The sequence below is a fragment of the Chlamydotis macqueenii genome, chromosome Z (assembly GCF_036417535.1).
Source record: "Chlamydotis macqueenii isolate bChlMac1 chromosome Z, bChlMac1.mat, whole genome shotgun sequence".
Lineage (NCBI taxonomy): Eukaryota > Metazoa > Chordata > Aves > Otidiformes > Otididae > Chlamydotis > Chlamydotis macqueenii.
Window position 1 is genome coordinate 27,895,472 of NC_141593.1, and position 21,890 is coordinate 27,917,361.

At 38.2% G+C, this 21,890-nt stretch overlaps 1 protein-coding gene across 2 annotated transcripts in view; it reads left to right on the forward strand.

Moving 5' to 3' along the window:
* SMARCA2 (SWI/SNF related BAF chromatin remodeling complex subunit ATPase 2) overlaps window positions 1-21,890 on the forward strand; it is a 124,765-nt gene that overhangs the window by 9,742 nt on the left and 93,133 nt on the right. For both annotated transcript variants that reach the window (XM_086770957.1, XM_086770956.1), the window contains 4 exons: window positions 277-537; window positions 8,434-8,557; window positions 18,902-19,231; window positions 20,078-20,179. In XM_086770957.1, coding sequence (XP_086627083.1) covers window positions 313-537; window positions 8,434-8,557; window positions 18,902-19,231; window positions 20,078-20,179 — 781 coding nt within the window. In that variant the 5' untranslated portion in view covers window positions 277-312. The remainder of the gene's footprint in view (window positions 1-276; window positions 538-8,433; window positions 8,558-18,901; window positions 19,232-20,077; window positions 20,180-21,890) is intronic.

A 21,890-nucleotide genomic window follows, 5' to 3' on the forward strand; every position in this document is an offset into this window, starting at 1 on the left:
CATAGTGTACCAGCTGCTTGGTTCTGTGAGTAACGTATAAACACCAGAAATCGGACTATCAGGATCCTTGTGCTTCTGGTGGCCTTTTAGAAGGGTGGTCAAACTAATGTGCAACATGAAGAAGAATTTAAGCACTTTCTGCTGATGAGAGCTTGCATGTGTATGTATGCGTGTGTGTGTAATGATTGCCAGTAGATTTTAATACCTTTTTTTCAATGCCCCTACTGTCACAGAAATTCTGGTGGTGTTTCTGTTTTGTTTTGTTCTTTTTGTTAGATCTATTCTGCTAATTGAAGAGGAGACAGAAAATAGATGTCCACCCCTACAGACCCTGGTGCCATGCCTCATCCTGGTCCTTCCCCTGGACCAGGACCCTCGCCTGGACCGATTCTAGGGCCTAGCCCCGGACCAGGGCCATCTCCTGGCTCAGTTCACAGCATGATGGGGCCAAGTCCTGGTCCGCCCAGTGTCCCACATCCAATGCCGGCAATGGGGCCTACTGATTATCAACAGGAAGGCATGCACCAAATGCATAAGGTAATATTTTATTACAAGTGAACGCTTTTTTTTTTCCTGAAGTTCTCGCTACTGATTAAATAAACTACATACACTACATTTAGACCTGCATAACTGCTATTGCATGCCATGTATCACCTGCAAAACTGCAGCTGCACTCCTACATCTGTCTTTAGTAGTAAAGATTATGCATATGTTAGATTAAACAGTTTTCTTGTGCTTAGTAGACTACTTTAAACTATAGAGTTAGTAGTTTGCAAATCTTCATTTGTAAGCTGTACATTTCAGTAAGATGAAGGGAAAAAAAATTGAATTATGGTATTAAAACATGGTGGTAGATCATTCTAACAATCTTTTTTTTTTCCTTTATTTTTCTTATCTGTTTAGATGTGTTTGCATTTTTCTGGGGTGGTTTTTAGTTTTGCATTATTTTTTTTTAAATTTTTAACTCTTAAAGGGTTTGTGCTTACAAATTTGTTTACTCTTTCATGTTGGTGAAAAAAACCTGGTTTCCAAGTTATATAAAGGCTCCATCTTACTGAGGAATTTAAAACTACATAGTTTACAACATGTAAATAATTGGACTTCAGTGGTTGTTGTCATAAACTTCAAATCACTTAAAATTATGTGCTTAGGCTATCATTAATGTCTTTTGCTTTGAGGAGATATTTGATTGTGTGGAATTTCCTTCATGAGAACTGTCTCTTTATGTATTGCTGTGTTTGTTTGTTTGTGTACCAGAAATTTCAAGCTTAGGGTAATTTCAATTTCACTGATGTTCTACTCTCAGAAATATGCAGTAACAGCTTACAGAACAAAGACACTGAAAAAATTTTGGTAACTATTTTTGATTCCACTTGGAATTGTTATATGCACGTAGGAAAAAAAAATAAATTTACAATAAAAAATTAGTTTTAAAGTAATGGAAACATATTTTATTTTTCCTCATGAATTGGCAATTTCTTCATGTTGCCATGTTCACATATGGATCAGTTTCACTCATTAAAACAGTTAAAAGTGTTTGGTCAGTAAGGACATGATGCTACCATCTTTTGCGTGAAGAACTGTATCATTAAAATTTATAATAGCATATAATAAAATAGCACATAATAAATAATAAAATTTATAATAGTGAGGACATGATCCAGCTGCCCATTTGTACTGATCTGTTGCAATTCTGAGACGTCAGTACCTTTAGTAACTAAAACTTTTGCCGTTGAACCTTGAAGCATCTAATTTAGGTATGGGCCAGATTAGACATCTGCAGTTGGCATTTCCTTGTTTGTGGGGTCAGTTACAGCCCAGGCTTCCAGCACTTTGGTGAATGCCCCAAACTTCATAGATAGACAAGTTTTTTTCGACCTTTGGTTCTCTTGCTTCTTTCTAAGAGATTCTGTACCTGCAGAAGAAGAGGGCAGCACCAGGAATTTTCCATTGGAATGGTTGAATGCTCTGTACATTGTTTTTAACTGCTATGTCCTGTTTCACCTCATATGTACTTCAGACATTTAATGCTATATTAGGATTAGAAACAAACCAACAAATGTCATCCTGCAAAGTTCTTTGAGAGACTTTGGAAACATCTCAGAAGTTCTGTGAGCCAGAGTATAAATCCTCCCACTGAGGTGGAATTTAAATGTTTTTGAAAAATGCACTATAAGTGTGAAGAGTCTGGACAGCGAGTTAAAAAATGACCGGTTAGTATAGTTATAGTAAAATTTGTACCTTGATTCTGATCATGGAACAAAGGCTGTGCTTTCACAAGTCTTTATTTTAGTAGCAGCAGCCCTGCTGTCCTGTAGCTTGCCACTTCACAAATTCTGGCATGCCTTCGTGCGTGTGTGACTAAGCTAGAAAATGTGTCTGTTGAACTGATCCAGGTGAAAAAAGATGTTTTTCTTGGTTAATTGTTCGGTCTAGATTAGTTTTCTGGTCTGTTTTCCTGTGCAACCCCAGAAATAGTGTATTGTGACAACAGAGGGAAGGGTCACTTTAAGAAATGCTGTGGGAAGGGTGCCTCTAGACTATTTTGCAAGTATTCCTTGAGTGTTGTTCCATGTGGTTAATAAAACTGTTCAGCCACCTGCAGTTTGACCAAGTAAACGTTTTCTTTCTGCTTAGTGTTACCTAAAGCAGTTTAACTTTCAAGTCATGATGGAATGTAATGTGATTTTTTTTTTCCTGATGAAATGCAGTAAAAGTGAGAGATTGCATAAGAAGTCCCAGTTATGCAATTGCTTGTGGGGTGCACATCCCGTGTACGCAATGGGATGTGGGTCTTACTTTTAAAGTTCACAGACTAAGTAGTGAAACATCTTCATTCTGTGTTAGGTGTTTGACTAGCTTACAAGGAATAATATAATGCATAAAAAAAAAAAATCCAAAGCGTCCAGCAGTAGAGAAAACACTGATTGATACAAACTGATATTGATAAATCATAATTTGTAAAGTATGTTTACTTAACAATAATTCATATGAAAATTAGAGACTGTGTGTTTACTTAGTAACAAGAAAACACATCCACAGGAAAATTTACTGTTGATGTACATAACGCAGTTTTGCCAGGAACATTAAATTAGCTATCTTTCTTGCTAGTTTCTGAGGTAATGTTTAGACTATTGATCAAATTGCTAGGGAAATACCTACAGTTCAAAATTTTACTGAAGTATATCTTGAATGCAAGACAGCTACATTTAAGGAGAAATACTTAGAAGTCTATTGGGGGGGACTGTTAAATAGACAAACTGTAACAGCCTCAGAGAGTCTCATGAGGTGAAAATACTTGGAAGATGGGAAATCTGTTTAATTTGCATGGTTCTCACTTGAGGGATGGGAAGAGTACTGAGAGCTCTTAGTTGATTTGCTCTTCTATTTAATTATAACATGATGCATAATCACTTCTTTTGTGAATTTGTGATGGGATGTACTGTAAATTATTACTGGCTGTGGAGAAATTATGATGATGTCATGGGCAATATTACTGATTTTATTGAGTGAGAGAAAAAGTGAGTGACAGAAAAAAATATTCTCCTACAAAAATTGAGAATATTTTTACTAAATATATTGCTTGTTCACTCAGATGTTCCATTAAAACACAAGGCAAATGGTTTCCCATTTCAGATGTTGTTGTCTAACAGACCTATGCACATTATACCTTCTAAGAATCTTAAAATACTCTCAGAGAATCATAGAATAGTTTGCGTAGAAGGGACCCTTAAAGTCATCTAGTCCAACCCCTCTGCAAGGAGCAGGGACGTCTCCAACTAAATCAGGTTGCTCAAAGTCCCATCCAACCTGGCCTTGAAGTTTCCAGGGATGGGGCATCAACCGCTTCTCTGGGCAACCTCTTCCAGTGTTTCACCACCCTCATTGAAAAAAATTTCTTGCTGATGTCTCATCTGAATCTACTTCCTTCTGTTTTAAAACCTTTACCCCTCGTCCTATCACAACAGGCTCTGCTAAAAAGTTTCTCCCCATCTTTCTTATAAGCCCCCTTTAGGTACTGGAAGGATGCTATAAGGTTTCACCGGAGCCTTCTCTTCTCCAGGCTGAACAGCCTCAACTCTCTCAGCTTGTCCTCATAGGAAAGGTGCTCCAGCCCTCTGATCATCTTTGTGGCCCTTCCTCTGGACTTGCTCCGATAGGTCCATGTCCTCCGTATGTTGGGGACTCCAGAGCTGGATGCAGTGCTCCAGGTGGGGTCTCACGAGAGCAGAGTAGAGGGGGAGAATTACCTCCCTTGACCTGCTGGCCACGCTTCTTTTGATGTAGCCCAGGATGCTGTTGGCTGTCTTGGCTGTGAGGGCCCATTGCTGGCTCATGTTGAGCTTCTCATTCACCAGCACCCCGAAGTCCTTCTCCTCAAGGCAGCTCTCAATCCGTTCTCCACCCAGCCTATATTTGTGCTTGGGATTGCCCTGACCCAGGTGCAGGACCTTGCACTTGTCCTTGTTGAACTTCATGAGGTTTGCACGGGCCCACCTCTCCAGCTTCTGGATGCCCTCTGGATGGCATCCCTTCCCTCCAGTGTGTCGACTGCACCACACAGCTTGGTGAGCAGCAAACTTGCTGAGGGTGTGCTCTATCGCACTGTCTGTGTTGCTGACAAAGATGTTAAACAGGGCCGCTCCCAATACCAACTCCTGAGGAACACCACTCATCACTGTTCTCCACTTGGACAACTCTTTGAGTGCGGGCATCCAGCCAATTCCTTGCCAACCAAGAGGTCTGTCGGTCAAATCCCTGTCTCTCCACTTTAGAGACAAGGATACCATGCAGGACAGCGTCAAATACTTTGCGCAAATCCGGTCAGATGGTGTCAGTTGACATCATGGTCCTGGATGTTAACACCTTTTTATTCAGTAGGCATGCTCCCTGCATTATTTTTTGTTGCATGTGTTTACATTAGTGAAAAAATGAAATATTGTTATCAACCTTGAAAAATCAGCAGAGATCTCATGTAAAATAGTGTTTTAGTGATTTGTAAGAGATTAACAGAATTTTTGGCGGAGTCCCTACTGCAAGGACAACCACAGTCAATCTGGTTGTCCATCATGATGCATTCAGTTATGCTGTGCAGTTACGTGACAGTGCATTGCTCTTTGGTCTGTCTAAGTTTTGTTGGTTTAGAGGACGCATGATCTGGAAGAAATCTACTTTGATACTCTATCTTAGTGTCTGATTTCAAGGCCAGTGTTTTGTTTATTTGGTTTTCTTAAGAAGGGGGAAGGAAACAAAAAAGAGTCACCGTAATCTGACAGTTTACCTGGAAATAGGTTAAACTGTGATGCAGTGCTGTCTGTGAGAAGACCTTAGTTACTAAATTAAGAGTAAAAGCAGTGCAGGCAAAATGTTCCTTATGTGTTAGGCATTATGTAATGTCTGTAAGTGCCAAGTCTGTAGGTGTGGGCTTGCATACAGTTGAAGCTCATCCCTCATGTTTTCTGGAAGCAGTGTTTTCGTATCTGCCCTGTTCTGTGCTTGTTCTTACTTACAGGGACCAATGAAAACAGTAATGTGTACTCAAAGCTGAATGTATCTAACTTCCTGTTTGACTTCTGTTCTGTCATATTAAAAGAATAAAAAAAAAAAAAGTACCCCAACACTGTAATAGTGCTTTAGTGATATTATAGCTTACATTTTTCATGTTAACAATGTAATTGTGGAAGATATCTTTGATAATTTATACAGGACTGAAGAATTTACAAAAATTGCATTGCTTGTAAGATGCTTTCTGTAATTTTTAACCTGTTACATAGATTGAGAGTTAACTCTGTAACTACACAGTGAAAGGGAAAATAACTGTTTTGCAGTTCCTGTAGTCCGCTGCTGAATTGTGTCCCCTATTTTATTGGGTTTTTCCGTAGACAGAAGTGCTTTTATATGAAAAATACTCTTGGAAAAACAAGTCTCTTTGCATAAACTAGCAGTACTGTGATCATTAAAACTAATTTTGTCTTCAAAAAAAGTTTGTGCCATCTTCATCTTTAGTAGCTTTGCTAGTAAAAAATTGATGAATGAGCTCTACCTTTCATAGTCTGTTCCTAATGAATTTCACTTGCATTTTTTTCACAGTATAATGTCTGCAAACACATAGAAGTGAAACCCTTTCTTGCTCTATTTAGGCTACTTTCAATTACACTTGAAGCATTTCAGTTTGCTACAGGTTTTAGGGTTGTTTTTTTTTTTTTTTTTTTAATACTTATCTTGCAAAAACCTTTTCTTTTGATCAATTCTTTCCATAGAAGCATTCCTTCAGCTGGTGTTTTCTTGTATGGTCATGTCTTTACCTTTCTGTTCTTGTTCGATTTTTTTTTTTTTTTAATTATCTTTTTGAAAGGCCAGGTATTTGTTTTCCTCTTCACTGCTGTTGTTTGTTAGTGCCAGCACCTTTCCCCACCTTCCATATGCTGGTACTTCTGATGCCCTGGGTGTGTGTGCTGTGTCCCATCAGAGCTGCCTGTATTCACAGAGATTTCACAGTTGGCATTAGTGCAGTGCCGTTAGTGCAGTGACACCCGTCTCTGCAGTCACGCCACAAATGTGTACAGCTACAAATGTGTACAGTCCTCTGTTTGTGAAATCACATCCGATTTCCAGCAGTCTCTTCCTCCTTTTGGAGGCCCTAAAGATTTAGTCCTCGACACATACTGTCATAGGAATGGATCTGGCTTTACAGGTGTTTCAGTTTCTGTAGTAGTCAGGTCCTGCGGGCAGAATGTGAATTGAGTGTTCTCTTCTGCTTTGGCTGTCTTTGCAAGTAGGGGTGAAGAGAGAGGGAGAGATCTTCATGCCTCAGAAGAAGGTGTTGGAATTCACTTGGTTAGCACAGTGGAACTATTTTTAATGTGTCAATCATCTATCTCTACATTTCTATTCCATATCACCAGTTCTTGTAATCAAAAATAGCTTCTTGAGTAATGGATATCTTTCAAATACAGGTTCTTTTCACAAATGTTTTTATACTGATTTGATGAAACATAAGAAATCCATTTTACTCCTCCTTTTCTATAACTTTTCTCCTTCTAACTTCTGGATTCTGATACAGAAAACTGGTAATGAAATCCTTCAGAAATGCTAATGAACAATTAAAACCTCCATGTGTTTAAAGAGACAGTCAAATCCGATTGCTGCAATGGAAAGTGAAAAATTTATATGAAGGGTTTACAAATTAAAATTTAGAATTATTTTTTCCCTTGTAGAAAGGATGACCTATGTTTATTTCTGCTTAAACTGATTCATGTGCACCAAATTGCTGAAAAAGAAGGAATTTGTCTTATTTGCTGTGAGTTGATATAGCTTCTCGCACACTCTTTGTTGTATTGTATGCTGCTTGTATTTTCCACTTTTCTTATCTCTCTTTTTAAAAAGAATTCTCAATAAATAAGTGTGCCTTTACATAAAACAGGCCACAAGGTCTCTATTCCAAGTAGGGTTTGCAAGAGCAGTATTTAGTATGCATGCATGCATGTGTTACGGAGAAGAGCAGAGCTGCATATTTCTGTAGAGGGAACTTAAGTGAATGATGCCAGCCTATTCCTTCCTAATACGAAGCCTTGCAGAGCTGTAAGTTAGAAGATAATGAGTATAATCTCTTCCCTAGTTAGGGACCTGATGTAATTTTTGCTTTCAGGTAAAACTTCTTCGTTTTCTTAAGGCATCTTCCTCCTGATGTTACTGTTCCCCTATTTTCAGATTCACAGTCCTTCAGTGTCTTATTATGAAGCCTTTTCCGGTGCCCTGCATGCCTTCAGCATGTTTTTCTGACCCCAAGCTGTCTTTTCTTCACTCTCTGAAGAAGGCACTTGGCCCTGTTTTGCATTTCAAGTACTATGGGAACTGGAGTTTTTGAGGAGTGAATGAGGTGACAGGAATTTTAGGGAGCACAAGTATTTAGGTAGAACTGTCTTCCCTTCTTGACTGCCTATCCCTGTTTTTGCCTGCAAAGAAGAGGTTACCTCCTGCAATGGTGTCTTTGTTTTTGAAGAGAAACAGTGTTTGGGGCATTCCAGTAAAGCAGTGATTGAAAGGGCAAAGTTTGGGCTAAAAATAAACCGAGCCAAGCCACTGGCTGTACTTTCATAAGTTGGTATGTGTTACACAGCTTTGTAATATGAGGCCAGTATGGTTCCTGTATTTGTATTTGGACAGTTTGCGTCCCTGGCACTGCTGAACGGTTTACAAGGATAAAAAAAAAAGCAAAAAGGAAACTGAGGGGACAAGCAGTCTAACAGTGCTCTGTGCTTCCCCAAATGTCGAATTCCAGGGGTAAAGGTTCCCATTGTATTTATTGTGGATGACTGCTAAGAGAAGTTTGTCCTCTTTATGTATTTGTTTAGGTTTTGCGTTAAAGTCCTTCAGATTTTTATAGTGGATTTCTGTACTATCTCTATATAAATACTTACTTTGTTTTCACAGTCTATTGATGGCTTGCATGAAAAAGGAATGGTTGAAGACGTTCATTGTGGCTCCATGAAGAGTATGCGACCTCCTCACCCTGGAATGGGCCCACCTCAGAGTCCAATGGACCAGCATAGCCAAGGTTTATATCTACTGTGCATGCTGTATGATTTTGGGGGCTTCTTTGTTCCACAAAGAGTCCATGTAACAGATTTCCTATTATATAATTTCAGCTTTGTTAGTAAAGGCTGAACTGATCTAACAGAGCAAAGTGAGTAATTGAATCCTTTTCTTTCTGGAGTATCAATCAGTCATGTATTGGAAAAATGCTAAGGTTCAGCTCTGTGGTTGGGGCAAGTAATTGGACTAAGTCTATTACAGATTTCAGTTCACATCTCTAAATAAAATCCACCTAGTTCTTTCCTATCTTATGTGGCTATTGTAAATGTAAATGCATTAGAATGTGATTTATTTTAATCCTGTAGTGAAGGAATGATAAAAGAGTAGAACCCACGCAAACCTGGAGAAACCTTCTTTAATATCTGTAGTCTTTGGTCAAAGGCTGATCAAAGTCCTTTCCAAAGTATTTTCTGCCAGAAAAGAGAAACTCTTTTTACCACATTGCTACATGCCTTCTTTGTGTCCTTTACTTTGCAACATAAGGGGACATGCGTTCTGTAAGTACCTCAGTATGTTGGAGGTTTAACTGGTAACACCTGCTAGTATTAATCAGTTCAGCAGATAAGGCTTTGTATATTGCATGATTAATTGTATTACAGCAACACCAGAAGAATCCCAACTGAAGTTAGGGTCCAAGTTTGACATACTCTGTACAAATCTATTAAGAGATGGTCCCTGTTTGATTTGTTTACGTTTCTTATATAGGATAAGAGAAATGCTGGAAAGAGAAAACAGATACAGATCAGCACCAGGACTTAGCCTGAACTATTTTGTAGCTTTTCATGACCGAAAACTTGGTCTGTAATTTGTCAGCTGAATCACTGTCTCGGACCTTGAACATTAGAAAGTACCATTTTCCCATTACATTCAGTATCAGTTAAGTGAAAGAGAGCTGACTTTGTAGGGATAAATTCTCCACTAGTTAGAACTTTTCCACTGATTTCAATGAGATGCAAGCATGATCATCTGAGCATCTTTGCCTCTATATCTCCTTTTTATCTCCTTACACAACTATCTTTTCACAGAAAACGATGATGGCACTTGAGGCTATTCTGATACATATTGGGGAAAGTCCCATCTGCTAACCTTGTACTTTTTCCCCATTAGTGTACATATCCAAGATAGAAAATGAGGTTTCTTAGTAGCCTTTCAACCTATTGGATACTTTCAGTCTGATTTGCCATGAGATTAGAGTCTGGTAAGACAGTTGTGTTTCTACAAGTTTTGTGGAAGTAGGTAAAAGAGAGTGAGCTTACCCATGCCCGTGCTCATGGGGAGTGGACAGTATGAGTTCTCTGAGAATTCATGGAAAGGTGCATGGTAAATCTTCTGATCTTGGCAAAATCTTCAGTTGTATTTGGTACATTGTTACAAACCAAGACTTACTGTAAGGTTCACTTCCTTGTAGATTCTTGGATATCTGATAGTTGAGCTTACATTGCAGTTGTATACAATTTTTAACAATATGCAAGTCAAATAGAAATTGCACCTCATTATTTCTAGGTCTGCTTTTTTCATGACACATTGTTTGTAGGCCGCAAATTGAAGTACATAAATATATCCGCTAATTAGTGTTACTATTTTCGGATGTTTGGTGGAAAGTAGCTGAAGAACTTCAAAACCCCAGGGAATGGGTGACCTAAACTTCTGCCATTAGTTTGAAAACATAAGCAGAATGGCCGTATATCAATCAGATATCATTAGTCTAGCACTGGTTCTGGGTAAAATCAGAGAACATTGGCTATCTTTTAATTCCATATGACCTTGTCTATAATTCAGCCCATTGAAAATAGTGTTATGGAAAAATCCTAGAATCATAGAATGGCTTGGGTTGGAGGGGACCTTTAAAAGTCATCTCATCCAGCTGCCCCTGTAATGAGCAGGGACATCTTCAACTACATCGGGTTGCTCAAAGCCCTGTTCAGCCTGACCTTGAATGCTTCCAGGGATGGGGCATCTGCCACCTCTCTGGGCAACCTTTTCCACTGTTCCACCACCCTCATTGTAAAAAATATGTTTCTTACATCTAGTCTATGTCTACCCTTTTTTAGTTTAAAACCATTACTCCTTTTCCTATTGCTACAGGCCCTACTGAAAAGTCTGTCTCCATCTTTCTTATGGCCCCCTTTAAGTACTGAAAGGCCTCAGTAAGGTTTCACCGGAGTCTTCTCTTCTTCAGGCTGAACAGCCCCAACTCTCTCAACCTTTCCTCATAGGAGAGGTGCTCCAGCCTTCTGATCATCTTCATGGCCTTCCTCTGCACTCTCTCCAACAGGCTCATGTCCTTTTTGTGTTGGAGGCTCCAGAGCTGGATGCAGTACTGCAGGTGGGGTCTCATGACAGTGGAGCAGTGGGGGAGAATCCCCTCCCTCGACCTGCTGGCCACGCTTCTTTTGATGCAGTCCAGGATATGGTTGGCCTTCTGGGCTGTGAGCACACATTGATGGCTCACGTCCATCTTTTTATCCACCATTACCTCTCAAGTCTTTCTCAGCAGAGCTGCTCTCAATCCCTTCACCCCCTAGCTGATATTTATGCCAAAGGTTGCCCTGACCCATGTGCAGGACCTTGCGCTTGGCCTTGTTGAACCTCACGAAGTTCATGTGGCCCCACTTTTTGAGCTCATCCAGGTCCCTCTGAATGGCATAAAGTCAGCCTTGTCAAATGAATTTACTAGTCTTTTTGTGGAGATCGTAAACTGAATTAATTTACTGAAGTGTAGACAGATGTGTTATAGTACTTGGTATATACAGTCATCAGGAAAATAGATCCTGGCCCATGTATGGAGTTTCTCTAAGTATCATTAAAGCCAGTAGTAGTAATGATAGACACAACTTTGTCTGCCTGACAGAGTTATAAAAAGTGCTTGACTTGTTACTGTATGACATTCTGATTCAGTAGAAAGATAGCACTAAGTAAAATCAGTATAACCTGTATTAAATATATTAAGCTAGTTAAATGACCAATTATAAAACGAACTGTAAATAGAAGATGATAATCCAATTATGGATTTTTCCAGTTCATCTTGTAGGACTCTATTATAGTTCAGTGCTACTCAATGTATTTGTCAGTGATCTGAAAAAACTGTAAAATCAACATTGATAGAATTTGCAGAGAGCACAGATGTTTAGCAGTAAACGACGAACAAGTTGGTTACAAAGGCTGATCAGGATGCTGGGTAGAATGTACTTATTTCTCTAGCATGGATTTTAGCACAGCTAACAGTGTGATACGTCTGGGAGCAAAGTAGTTTATTGTGTAGGTGGTATGAGACCGTATCATACAAAGCAGAAAGGCTGAAAAGAGTTTTGGTTATTCTGGCAAACTTAAATGTGTATTGCCATGTAGAGTGTTTGCAACTATGAGATGGAATGTACTACCTGCGTACAGAAGCAGGGGCGTATTCACTGAGCAGTTGTATCACCTTTTCTAATTAGTTAGCTGAAGGCTGTATAGTAGTATTGGATTCCATTCTAGTGTCTGCAGTTCAGAAAGATGCTGAGAGATGTTTAAGGTAGCATCAAATGTATGAAGCGTCTTTTGTATGAGGAGAGCCTGAGTGAGCTGAAACTGCATAGCCTGAGAAAGAGAAGGCTTGGAAACACCCGATGGGACAGAGTGATGACAAGGAAGCCACACTCTTTGCGGTGATTATCAGTGATGGAAGAGGAGACAACTGACACAAACTGAAACACATGAAATTCCGTCAGAATGTAAGAAAACACGCTTTTACTGTAAATGTAGCTGAGCAGTACAGTAGGTTGCCCAGCGACGTTGTCTACTTGCCATCCATGGAGATAGTCAAAACCCAACTGGACGTGTTACTGGGCAGCCTGCTGTAGCTGACCCTTTTTGAGCAGGGGGTTGGGCTAGATGGTCTTGAGAAGTTCCTTCCGACCTTAAAGATTCTGTTAAATTGTGCCTTATTTAGAAGAAAGATAAAGGAGTGATTTGAAACTTGGAAGACTTGGGGTTTTTTTTTTTGCCTAGAGAATGTTAAACTCCATTTTTTATTCTCTCCGAGAGAGAATTGAAAGATTACTTGATCAGTTTGCACATTCCCAGGCGGTAGAAAGGCTTGTAATAGATGAATCCTTTATTTTTAAAAAAGAGAAGAAAGCGCAGTGAATTTTGGTACCTGCAAATTTAAAGTAGGGAATTCAGACTGTATTAAATATCTGCATCTTCCCTAATGAAGATAATTAACCTTCAGAACAAAGATTACCTGGGTATTTGTGGTAGGTTTTGTGTTGCATGAAATTTTAGCCAGCACTGGATGTCTCTTTCTTATCTATTCTGTAGACCAAAGGGAGGGTATTGTTTAGAGGGTTAGAGTATTTGGTCTGGTTTAGACAAGTTAGGTAAACTGTTGTAGCTGTAATGGTCCCTTATTGACAGAAATCTGTGAACCTGTAAACAGGCTCCAAGATTCTGGGAAGAACTGGTAAGCTAGAGGAGGAAGCAATGTTTGTAGTTCTTTAAGAATGGGAAGATGGATAGTCTCCATAAAATGCTGCTGGTCTTAGAGCTCTGAGTAGAACAGTTGTGTTCTAAGTACATAGGCAGTAGTCCTGTGTGCAGTTTACAGTTGGAACTGATCACAAATGACATTTCGTTTGAATGTTGAATGTTCCAATAGCAGTGTCTTTAGTAATTTTTTTTAAGAAGTAGGTCTTGCAAAAGAGTGTCATTAAGTACAAAATTTTTGCAAAATAAGTGCCTATGAATGTGGGTGATAAATTTGAAATAAATTGCACATGCAGTTGTAGAGATAATTTCTGTAAATCAAACATGCAATTGTGAATGAACGATCTTAATAAAAAGAACACTGAACTCATAAAGAGCAAGTTGATACAGAATTTTGGAAGTAATGATTCTTACAGTCCATATTGAGTAATAATTAACGAACCCTTTTTGAGGTGAGATTACTTACTTTGGTGGGCAACTCGGAAACATTTGCAAGCTAAATCTGCAAGAACTTTATCATTTTTCTCATAAATGCCTATTCACTGTTTGAATGGCAGTTACTGTTTTCAGATCTTTACATTTTTTTAAACCAACAATAATTACTAAAATAAGATATGCAACTTTATTATTTAGTTCCTGGTTTTTTTTTTCTTGGTACTCAGTGGAATGCTACTCATGCAGAAAGAATCTGTTACTAGCTGAGACAAATTGTCACGTTTTTATTGCACTCATACTGCAATAGGATGATTTTCAGAAGTCTGACATTAATTTATGGGAAAAAAATATTCAGAATTGGTATCTTTCTCCTCAGCAGTTACACCTTTCCACTGTTGCTGCCAAACTGGAGAAAGGGTAACATTCCTGACTGTTTCTGGTGACCAATTTTCTTTTCTTGAACTTAGGCACGATGGTGTCCCTGTTTAGTCTTAATACGTTTCTTTTAATGCGGATGGTTACATGAAAGGAAAATCCATTGCTCCATTTATATTTAATCCATGAATATTTAGCTGTTTAAATAGAAATCTTACTACACTTAACTGAATTTGAATTGCGACAGAAATTGCCTCCAGCATCTGTGAATGAACTGTGCTGAAAACAAGTATTGATATTAGAAGTATGAAATTACTGTAAATTGTTAAACTGCTAAACAGAATTATCCAGAATATGAAATTATGTTTAGATTTTACTTCGTAGGAGGAATAGGGAGAAATTGCAAAGAAAAGCTCAATATTTATATAAAATAAAATTATTTTTATTAGAAAGAATTCATTAAAATCTATATATAGACTGAAACAAACAATTCCTGTGTTTTTGTGGAATGTGGAACAAATTAAATACAGTTACTGTGATACAGCAGTGAAATACAGACCAATTTGAAGAGTTTGGGTGTCTTGCTATTTTTAAGTGGAAATGTAAGTGCTGATGGGATTTGAGGTTCTGGGACTTGTTCTGTATATATTTTTAATTATCATGCAGTATTTGTTGAACTTCTCATAAAGATACAGCAATAAATTTTAACTTACAGAATTCACTTAGTTACTGCTACTTCACGGACAGTGTTAATTGTCCCTACTGTTCCTAAATTAGCTGCACTCCTTTTTCTGATTTTTTTTTTTTTTTAGCCTTTCAAAGATGAGAAAAGATTTGTCACCTTACCCATCTGCTTGCCACCATAAGACCTCTCAAAAGTTTATTTCTGCTGTTCTGGTTTTAAATGACTTGAACATATGTGGCCTCTCATTCTTGTTGTTGCAAGTTTCCCCAAGAACTGATGTTAAACCTGGCCATGCTACGGACAGAGAAATGTTTTATTTTGCTTACTGGAAGAAAGTTTGTAGCCTTGGTGCAATATGAATGTATTTTCCACTGTGTTCCAAGACATTATACTTTCCTGCTGTCTATTGTAAGCATGTACTTGATTCCTTTTTTTTTTTTTAACCTAATTTTGGTTCATGGTTGAAATGATAGGTAACATAAATTAGTTACACAACTAAAGCTCTTCTGTCTATGTCTTCCTAATCCAAAAAATCTCTTACAGTCACATTTTTGAGTAAAAATATACCCTTACTACCAGTTTTAGCAGAAAGATTTGACATACATGATCCTGAGACACTTTCTTCATTTAAGACTTATTAATTTTTAGTGGGGAGTCAAGACATCTGTTGAATATTCCAGTGTTTGGACTGGTAAAACCTTGACTCTTTGTATAGAATTTTTGTTACCAGGGTTTAAAATTCATCCTCTGCTTAATTATAGCATTAAAAACAGAGTAAAAAGATCTCTTGATTTTTAGGTCCCCAGTTCTTCGGCTTTAAAACAGATGAGGAAGATGTTCTTTGCTTCTGTTAACTAAAGTGAAATTAAAAGCAGTTACAGCAAAAGTTTTTTATTCAGTCTGCCCTCCAAAAAGACTTCTGTATGATAAAGTATGAGAACTAGGATTTCTTCCAGTGTCAATACTGTAAAGAACATACATTGTTTATGACATGTTTTGATGTATTTCTATTGAATAAATAGATAGCGAAGTGGGATGAGAAAAGTGTTGCTAATTATGCATGCAGTTAAGAAAGCAGTGCTTTTTAACTGCTGAAAACTTGACAAAGATATTTCATGTAGCCTCTTCTGTGACCTATTGAAAGATTAGGGAGAAGGTAGAACCAGCGTCCTCTCAAAGTTGCATGGCAAAAGCACAAAAAGTAATAATCCCAGGTTATGTAAGTGAAATTGTGATGGGACTTAGGGGAAAGAAGATTCACTATGGAAGTGATTAAGAGGAGACCCAGTTACCTGGGTCATCGAGAAGGCTGAGGTACGCAATGACTTTTTGCCTCAAACTACACTGGCAAGGGCTCTAGCCACATTGCCCAAGTTGCTGAATGTAACAGCAGGGACTGGGAGAATGAAGAACTGCTCAGTGTAGCAGAAGAGCCGGTTTGACACCATCTGCGGAACCCGAAGGTGCACAAGTCCATGGGACCTGATGAGATGCATCCGTGGGTCCTGAGGGAACTGGAGGATGAAGTTGTCAAGCCACTGTCCATCATATTTGAGAAGCTGTGGCAGTCTGGTGAGGTTCCTACTGACTGGAGCAGGCGAAACACACGCCCCATTTTCAAAAAGGGAAACAAAGAAGACTTGGGGAACTACAGGCCAGTCAGTCTCACCTCTGTGCCTGGCAAGGTCATGCAGCAGATCCTCCTGGAAATCATGCTAAGGCACATGGAAAATAAAGAGGTGACTGGTGACAGCCAACACAACTTCACTAAGGGCAAATCGTGTCTGACAATTAGGTGACCTTATATGACAGGGTTACAGTATTGGTGGATAAAGGAAGAGCAACTGACATAATCTACCTGGACTTCTGCAAAGCATTTGACACTGTCCCACATGATAGCCTTGTGTCTAAATTGGAGAGGTGTGGATTTGATAGACAGACTACTCATGATGGACAGACCACTCAACAGATGAGGAATTGGCTGGATGGCTGCACTCAGAGAGTTGTCATAAGTGGAGACCAGTGATGAGTGGCGTTCCTCAGAGGTCCATATTGGAACTGACACTGTTTAACATCTTTGTCGGCAACATGGACAGTGGGATAGAGTGCACCCGATGACACCAGTAGTCACAAACATGCAGCTGGAAGTGTCAGAACTGAAAACAAGTGCTCAATATCTTACACTGCAGTTTTAGATTTTTATAGTCCAGGTGGATTTCGAGATCCTGGGTCTGAAATCTATCAGTGATTAAGGAACAGGACAATATAACTTGAGGGAGGAAAGAAAGCTTTCTTTGAAAGGGAGTTTTGAAAACAGTATAATTTGAAGTAGGTTCTATTTAAAGTAAATTCTGAGCATTTAAAATGCAATAGTGATGGGTAAGCATTGCAATAAACCCCATTTTATAGTATAAAACAATAATGCAGTTGTATGTTTTGTTGTTTTTTTTTTTTTGTGGCATAGTGGTTGTTCTTTTAAAGCAGTGTGCTCCGCAAGAGAGATTTGTAGCTTCCCCTCTTTCCTTTTAAAAAAAAAAAATGAGGCAAAAGTAAGTTAGGGGAAGGAGATAAATACGTGGAGTAAACCTATGGTTATTTATCATAGCTTTTATTACCACCAGTGGATGCATAAACAGTATTTTTATTGACCTAGTAAATAAAGTTTTAACTTTTTATTGTCTCTTTCTCCCTTTTCCTTGAACTCCTCACCTCACTTCCTTGTTTTTCTCTCAAACTGCTTCATTTTTCTTATTCTCAGTAGACTAGAGTCGTCTTAATTTCCTGTCATCGTCTTCTTTAGTTACAAGATTGAACTCAGTCTGTCTTGTCTTTTCTGATCTTTTCGCATCACAAAACCACTTCTTCCCTGCTGTACTTCTACCTCATTTTCCTTTTTTTAGAAGATCTGAAAACCTCTCTTTGTAATTTTCTTAGATATTTACAACCTTTACTTTATTGTAGAGTATTTTCATCCCCAGACCTCAGAATTGGTGGACTTTGAGTTCTTTAGCTCTCTCATCTACCAGCTTGCATAAGTTGTAGTGACTTACAGCTGCTGCCACCTCAGAAAAGTTGAGACTGCTTTAAGATTTTGCCTATGTTGCCCTTACTGAAGGTCTAGTAAGAACAGTAAAGCTAAAGAGAGGGCAAAATTGCTTGTTCCTGTCATCTGAACTTTGTTTAGATGAAATTGCTTTAGTTTCACTTTAAAGTGTGAGGAAGAGTGTAGGTAGAGTAGCTTCGGTTCACAGAACCGTGAACTACGGCATGAGCTTTGGAGTTCAGTGATCGTGGCTTACTAAAGAATATGGAAGTGAGCCAGAAGATTTCTTGGGATTTTTTTTTTTAAGTTTCTTTAGGTTTTTCAAATTGATAAGAGCATTATTTGTGCTCCACAATACCGGAATGAAGCAGGTAAGTATCGTTACGTCTTTTTCACTCGGTGCACGTTGTTAAAATCTAGTTGTCTGCTGTGCATTACCTGAAGGATTGCTCTTCATATTTTTTCTCTGACATGCTACATATTCTTGAAAATCTCACCAAAAACCTATGCGATCTCTTTTCATGGATGCATTATGAAGCTCAAGGAAGTAAGTATTGGGTATAATTAAAATTCACACTTAAAACCACTGCATTCGCAGGTGTTGTAGTAAGTTAACAAGGACTGTTCGTTTCGGAACTGTACTTACTCTCCTGGAACTTTATAGAGTGACACAGTCTTCAGCAGCTTCTTCAAAAGGTGATTTTTGTGCTTGCAGTTGATATTCCAAGTTCTTGAGCACCCAGATGGTAAAAGGTATTGAGCATTCTTTGTCTGGCTCAAACCTTTAATCTGTAAAAATTAGAGAGCAATTGTATAGAAATTGAGTACCATCTGTTTCTGTTTCTGTATGTTGGTGAGTTTTGGCAAAGAGGGCCTGTATCAGTGAATGGGGATTCCTTGATGTGTGTGCAGTAAACTTACCATTATTAAACTGTAAAAGAGGCAAACTTCACCTGTGTGTTCCACAATGAAATATTTGTCCAGCATTCTAGTGAAACAGTACCGCATCCAGATGCTTGTGTATTATATTTAATGTTTTAATTTGTCTTACTCCAAATGTGAGGGTAGTTGTTATTTTTAGGAATTACTGGGTATATAATCATAGTTCTTCTCAATAGCTCATGAGGCTGTCTTGATATCCCAAGGAAATTCAGATGGCACTTCTGTTCTTGCAGAAAATTCTACAGCTATCCTGACTTGAGACAGACGTTTTTATACTCTATGTACTCTTAAAGAAATTGGATAGTATTTAGATTTGACTAACCAGAGAGATAAGTTTGTGATCCTCTTGCCTTTTCTAGGTTATATGTCTCCACACCCATCTCCACTAGGAGCACCAGAGCATGTGTCCAGTCCGATGTCTGGAGGAGGTCCAACTCCACCCCAGATAACTCCCAGCCAGCCAGGACCTGTTATACCAGGAGACCCACAAGTTATGAATCAACCTAACAGAGGTCCTTCCCCTTTCAGCCCTGTACAGCTGCATCAGCTGCGGGCTCAGATTCTAGCATATAAAATGTTAGCTAGAGGTCAGCCTTTACCAGAAAATCTCCAGCTTGCTGTTCAGGGCAAGAGGACCCTGCCTGGCATTCAACAGCAGCAGCCTCCCAGTGCCTTCAACAGACAGTCTGGTAAGTAAGTCTGGGCCTTGTGTCATTGCACAGGTAATGCTTGAAGTTCTACCTGTAGAAAATTAAGAAATGGGTGCTGTGCAGGGCTGTAATTTGGGACTATATTCTGGCATGTAAATGAAGAGCAGCCTTTGGTTGTAAGCTTGAGAAAGTGCATGAAAGACATCTGTTATTAATAGGATATTGTCACAACTGAAATAAAGCTGATTTCACTTTGCAGTACTGTATCTGTTCTGATTATGCATGATATTTTTTGAGTGTTAATGATACTTTGCCTATCACAATTTCACTGTTTTTCTTGGAGTCAATTTTCAGTCTCCTGTCCCTATTTTGGGGGATTATTTAGGTTGTTAAAAGTAAAATAAATCATATATAGTGTGCTGTCAAGTGAAGAACATAAGGAAATAAAGTGGGGTTTTTTTTATCCTAATCATAATAGATGTTACAGTGCAGTAAACAGGCACATTTTGTTCTTTAGAAAACTGTGTTACGTTAAGTGCCCTGCACCTGTTAGTTTGTGAGCACTTCCATTACCGAGTTTGCATTAGAAGTTGAGGGTTAAGATGATACTATTTTCTTTTTAGTTATTATTTTCATAATTTCTCTTGTCACTTTGTGTTGGTGGATATGACTTTGCTACCAAGTAAAGAATACACTTTTTTTTAGGAGACATGATTTTAATATGCTTCATTACATACATTTTTTTCACAATATAACCTGCTTAAATCTGTATTTAATGAAGAAAAATACTATAGAGTAGACTAGCATGCTAGAGACCAGAATGATTTTTGAATAATTGGAAATGCTTTGTATCTTAATAAGTTTCTGTCCTCTGTCAAATTGCAGGTATTGGGTTACATACGATGAGTGGTGCTGCAGCTGGACCAGGGCCTGCTCCAGGGATGCCTGGACATGCAGCTGCCATTACCCCTAAAACTTGGACAGAAGGTATAGCGGAGTATAATGCTAATTTTATGTCATGTACAGAGTTATGGTTAAACAGCGTGGGTAGAGTTTGGGGAAAAGATGCGGGGGGGAAGAGAAGGAAAAAAGGCGTGCAGAAAAATAGTTTAACTGTCAGTGTGCCTAGGACTGGAATCGAGGAGACTTGAAGTATACATTTATCCTTTAATGACTTGACTACATAAAATTACTGCAATTGTTAGCAGCCTGAACATGAAGCACCTTTTTATAGTCAGAAAGAAATATGTAAGCTACCTGAAGAACACCCATAAAATCTACTTAATAAGTTATATTCTAACTGTGCTTAATTGCAGCAAGCTTGTCTTTCGACTGTAGTCTTTGCTGCTGTAAACAAAAGGTTTTGAACCATTAGGATGCTTTCTTTTTTTTTTTCAATTGGATTGCTTTAGAAGTTCAGTGTAGTCTTTGAGATCTAATGAACAGTGTAACTTTTTTCCCCCTGCGTGATAATCAGGTTTTGAACCAAGTCATTCAGATCTGGGTTTACAGGCTGATTTTATTGTTTGAAAGTAGAGTAGAAAAAGTGTTGTATTAAAAAGAATTAGAAATCTCTAGTAATATATATGGTTTGAAGTTTTGGTGGTTTTTTTAGAGACATTTAAAAATAAATACAATATTGCAGGCTTGTGAATAACACAGCTTTCTCATACGAGAGAAATGTTACACTATGTTGTTGCTTATGGGTAAATCTAGGGAGAGTGATGACTGTGTGATAGTTGATGTAATAAAAAATTCTTTATCATTAGTCAGCTACTTAGGGCAACATAAAAATAAAATGAAATACTAGTATGTAATCAGATGTAGAAGTGCTTTTCTTGGAATACTCCCATTACAATTTGAGTAGGATAATAAAAGAGTGGGAAAAGTGTTCTTGTGAGGTTTTATGTATGCGTTTACCAGGCACAGTGCTTTCTAGCTCAAAAGCTGCTACTAAAAAATGCTGGCAGGTACACAGAATTGCTAGGTGGATAGTTTTATCTAAATAATCCAGCCTTGTGATAATAATATGTCTGTCCTGTTTAGCTATAAGCTGCTTACTGTTTGTCTTTTCTCATTACTATTTTTTTTAAATAAGAAAAAAATTGTCCTTGCTGCATCTGTTTGTAGGTTTTATTTGATGCACTTTGAAAGTTTGTGCTTATTTCTTTAAATTTATTTTTCATTTGTTATGCAGTAGGTTTTGGTGGTGTTTGTTTTACAGTTCAATTTGCATGATTCCCTGAAAACTGAGATTGTGCAGAGGCTTTTGGTGGGCTTGCTTTCTTTCCTTATTTTTTATAAGCTGAAATGCAGTGTTGCTTGTTATGGAGTCTGCAGCTTGTGCTCAAGTTCCTTTTCTGGAGTTTGATGGAAATGTGTGAATGACAAATGGTGATCTCTCAAGGAATCTTTTTATTTAGATATCAGGATGTTGGGTTTGAATTAAGGTTGATTACAAGATTGCAGGTGTACTCTGTAGTTGTTTTTCCTAGCCTTAAATTACTGTGACTTCTCAGACAATTAAGTAACATCTTTATTGTTACAGTGTCTGTTGTCAGTGACAGTTTTTGAATGTTTGAATGCATAGGTGACTTGTTACTTGTAGTGGCATACTGAAATCTATAACCCTTAGTGCCTTTAAATGGCAGGTACTATCTTCATGTTAACTGAGGAGTTAATTTTCAAGACGATTCAA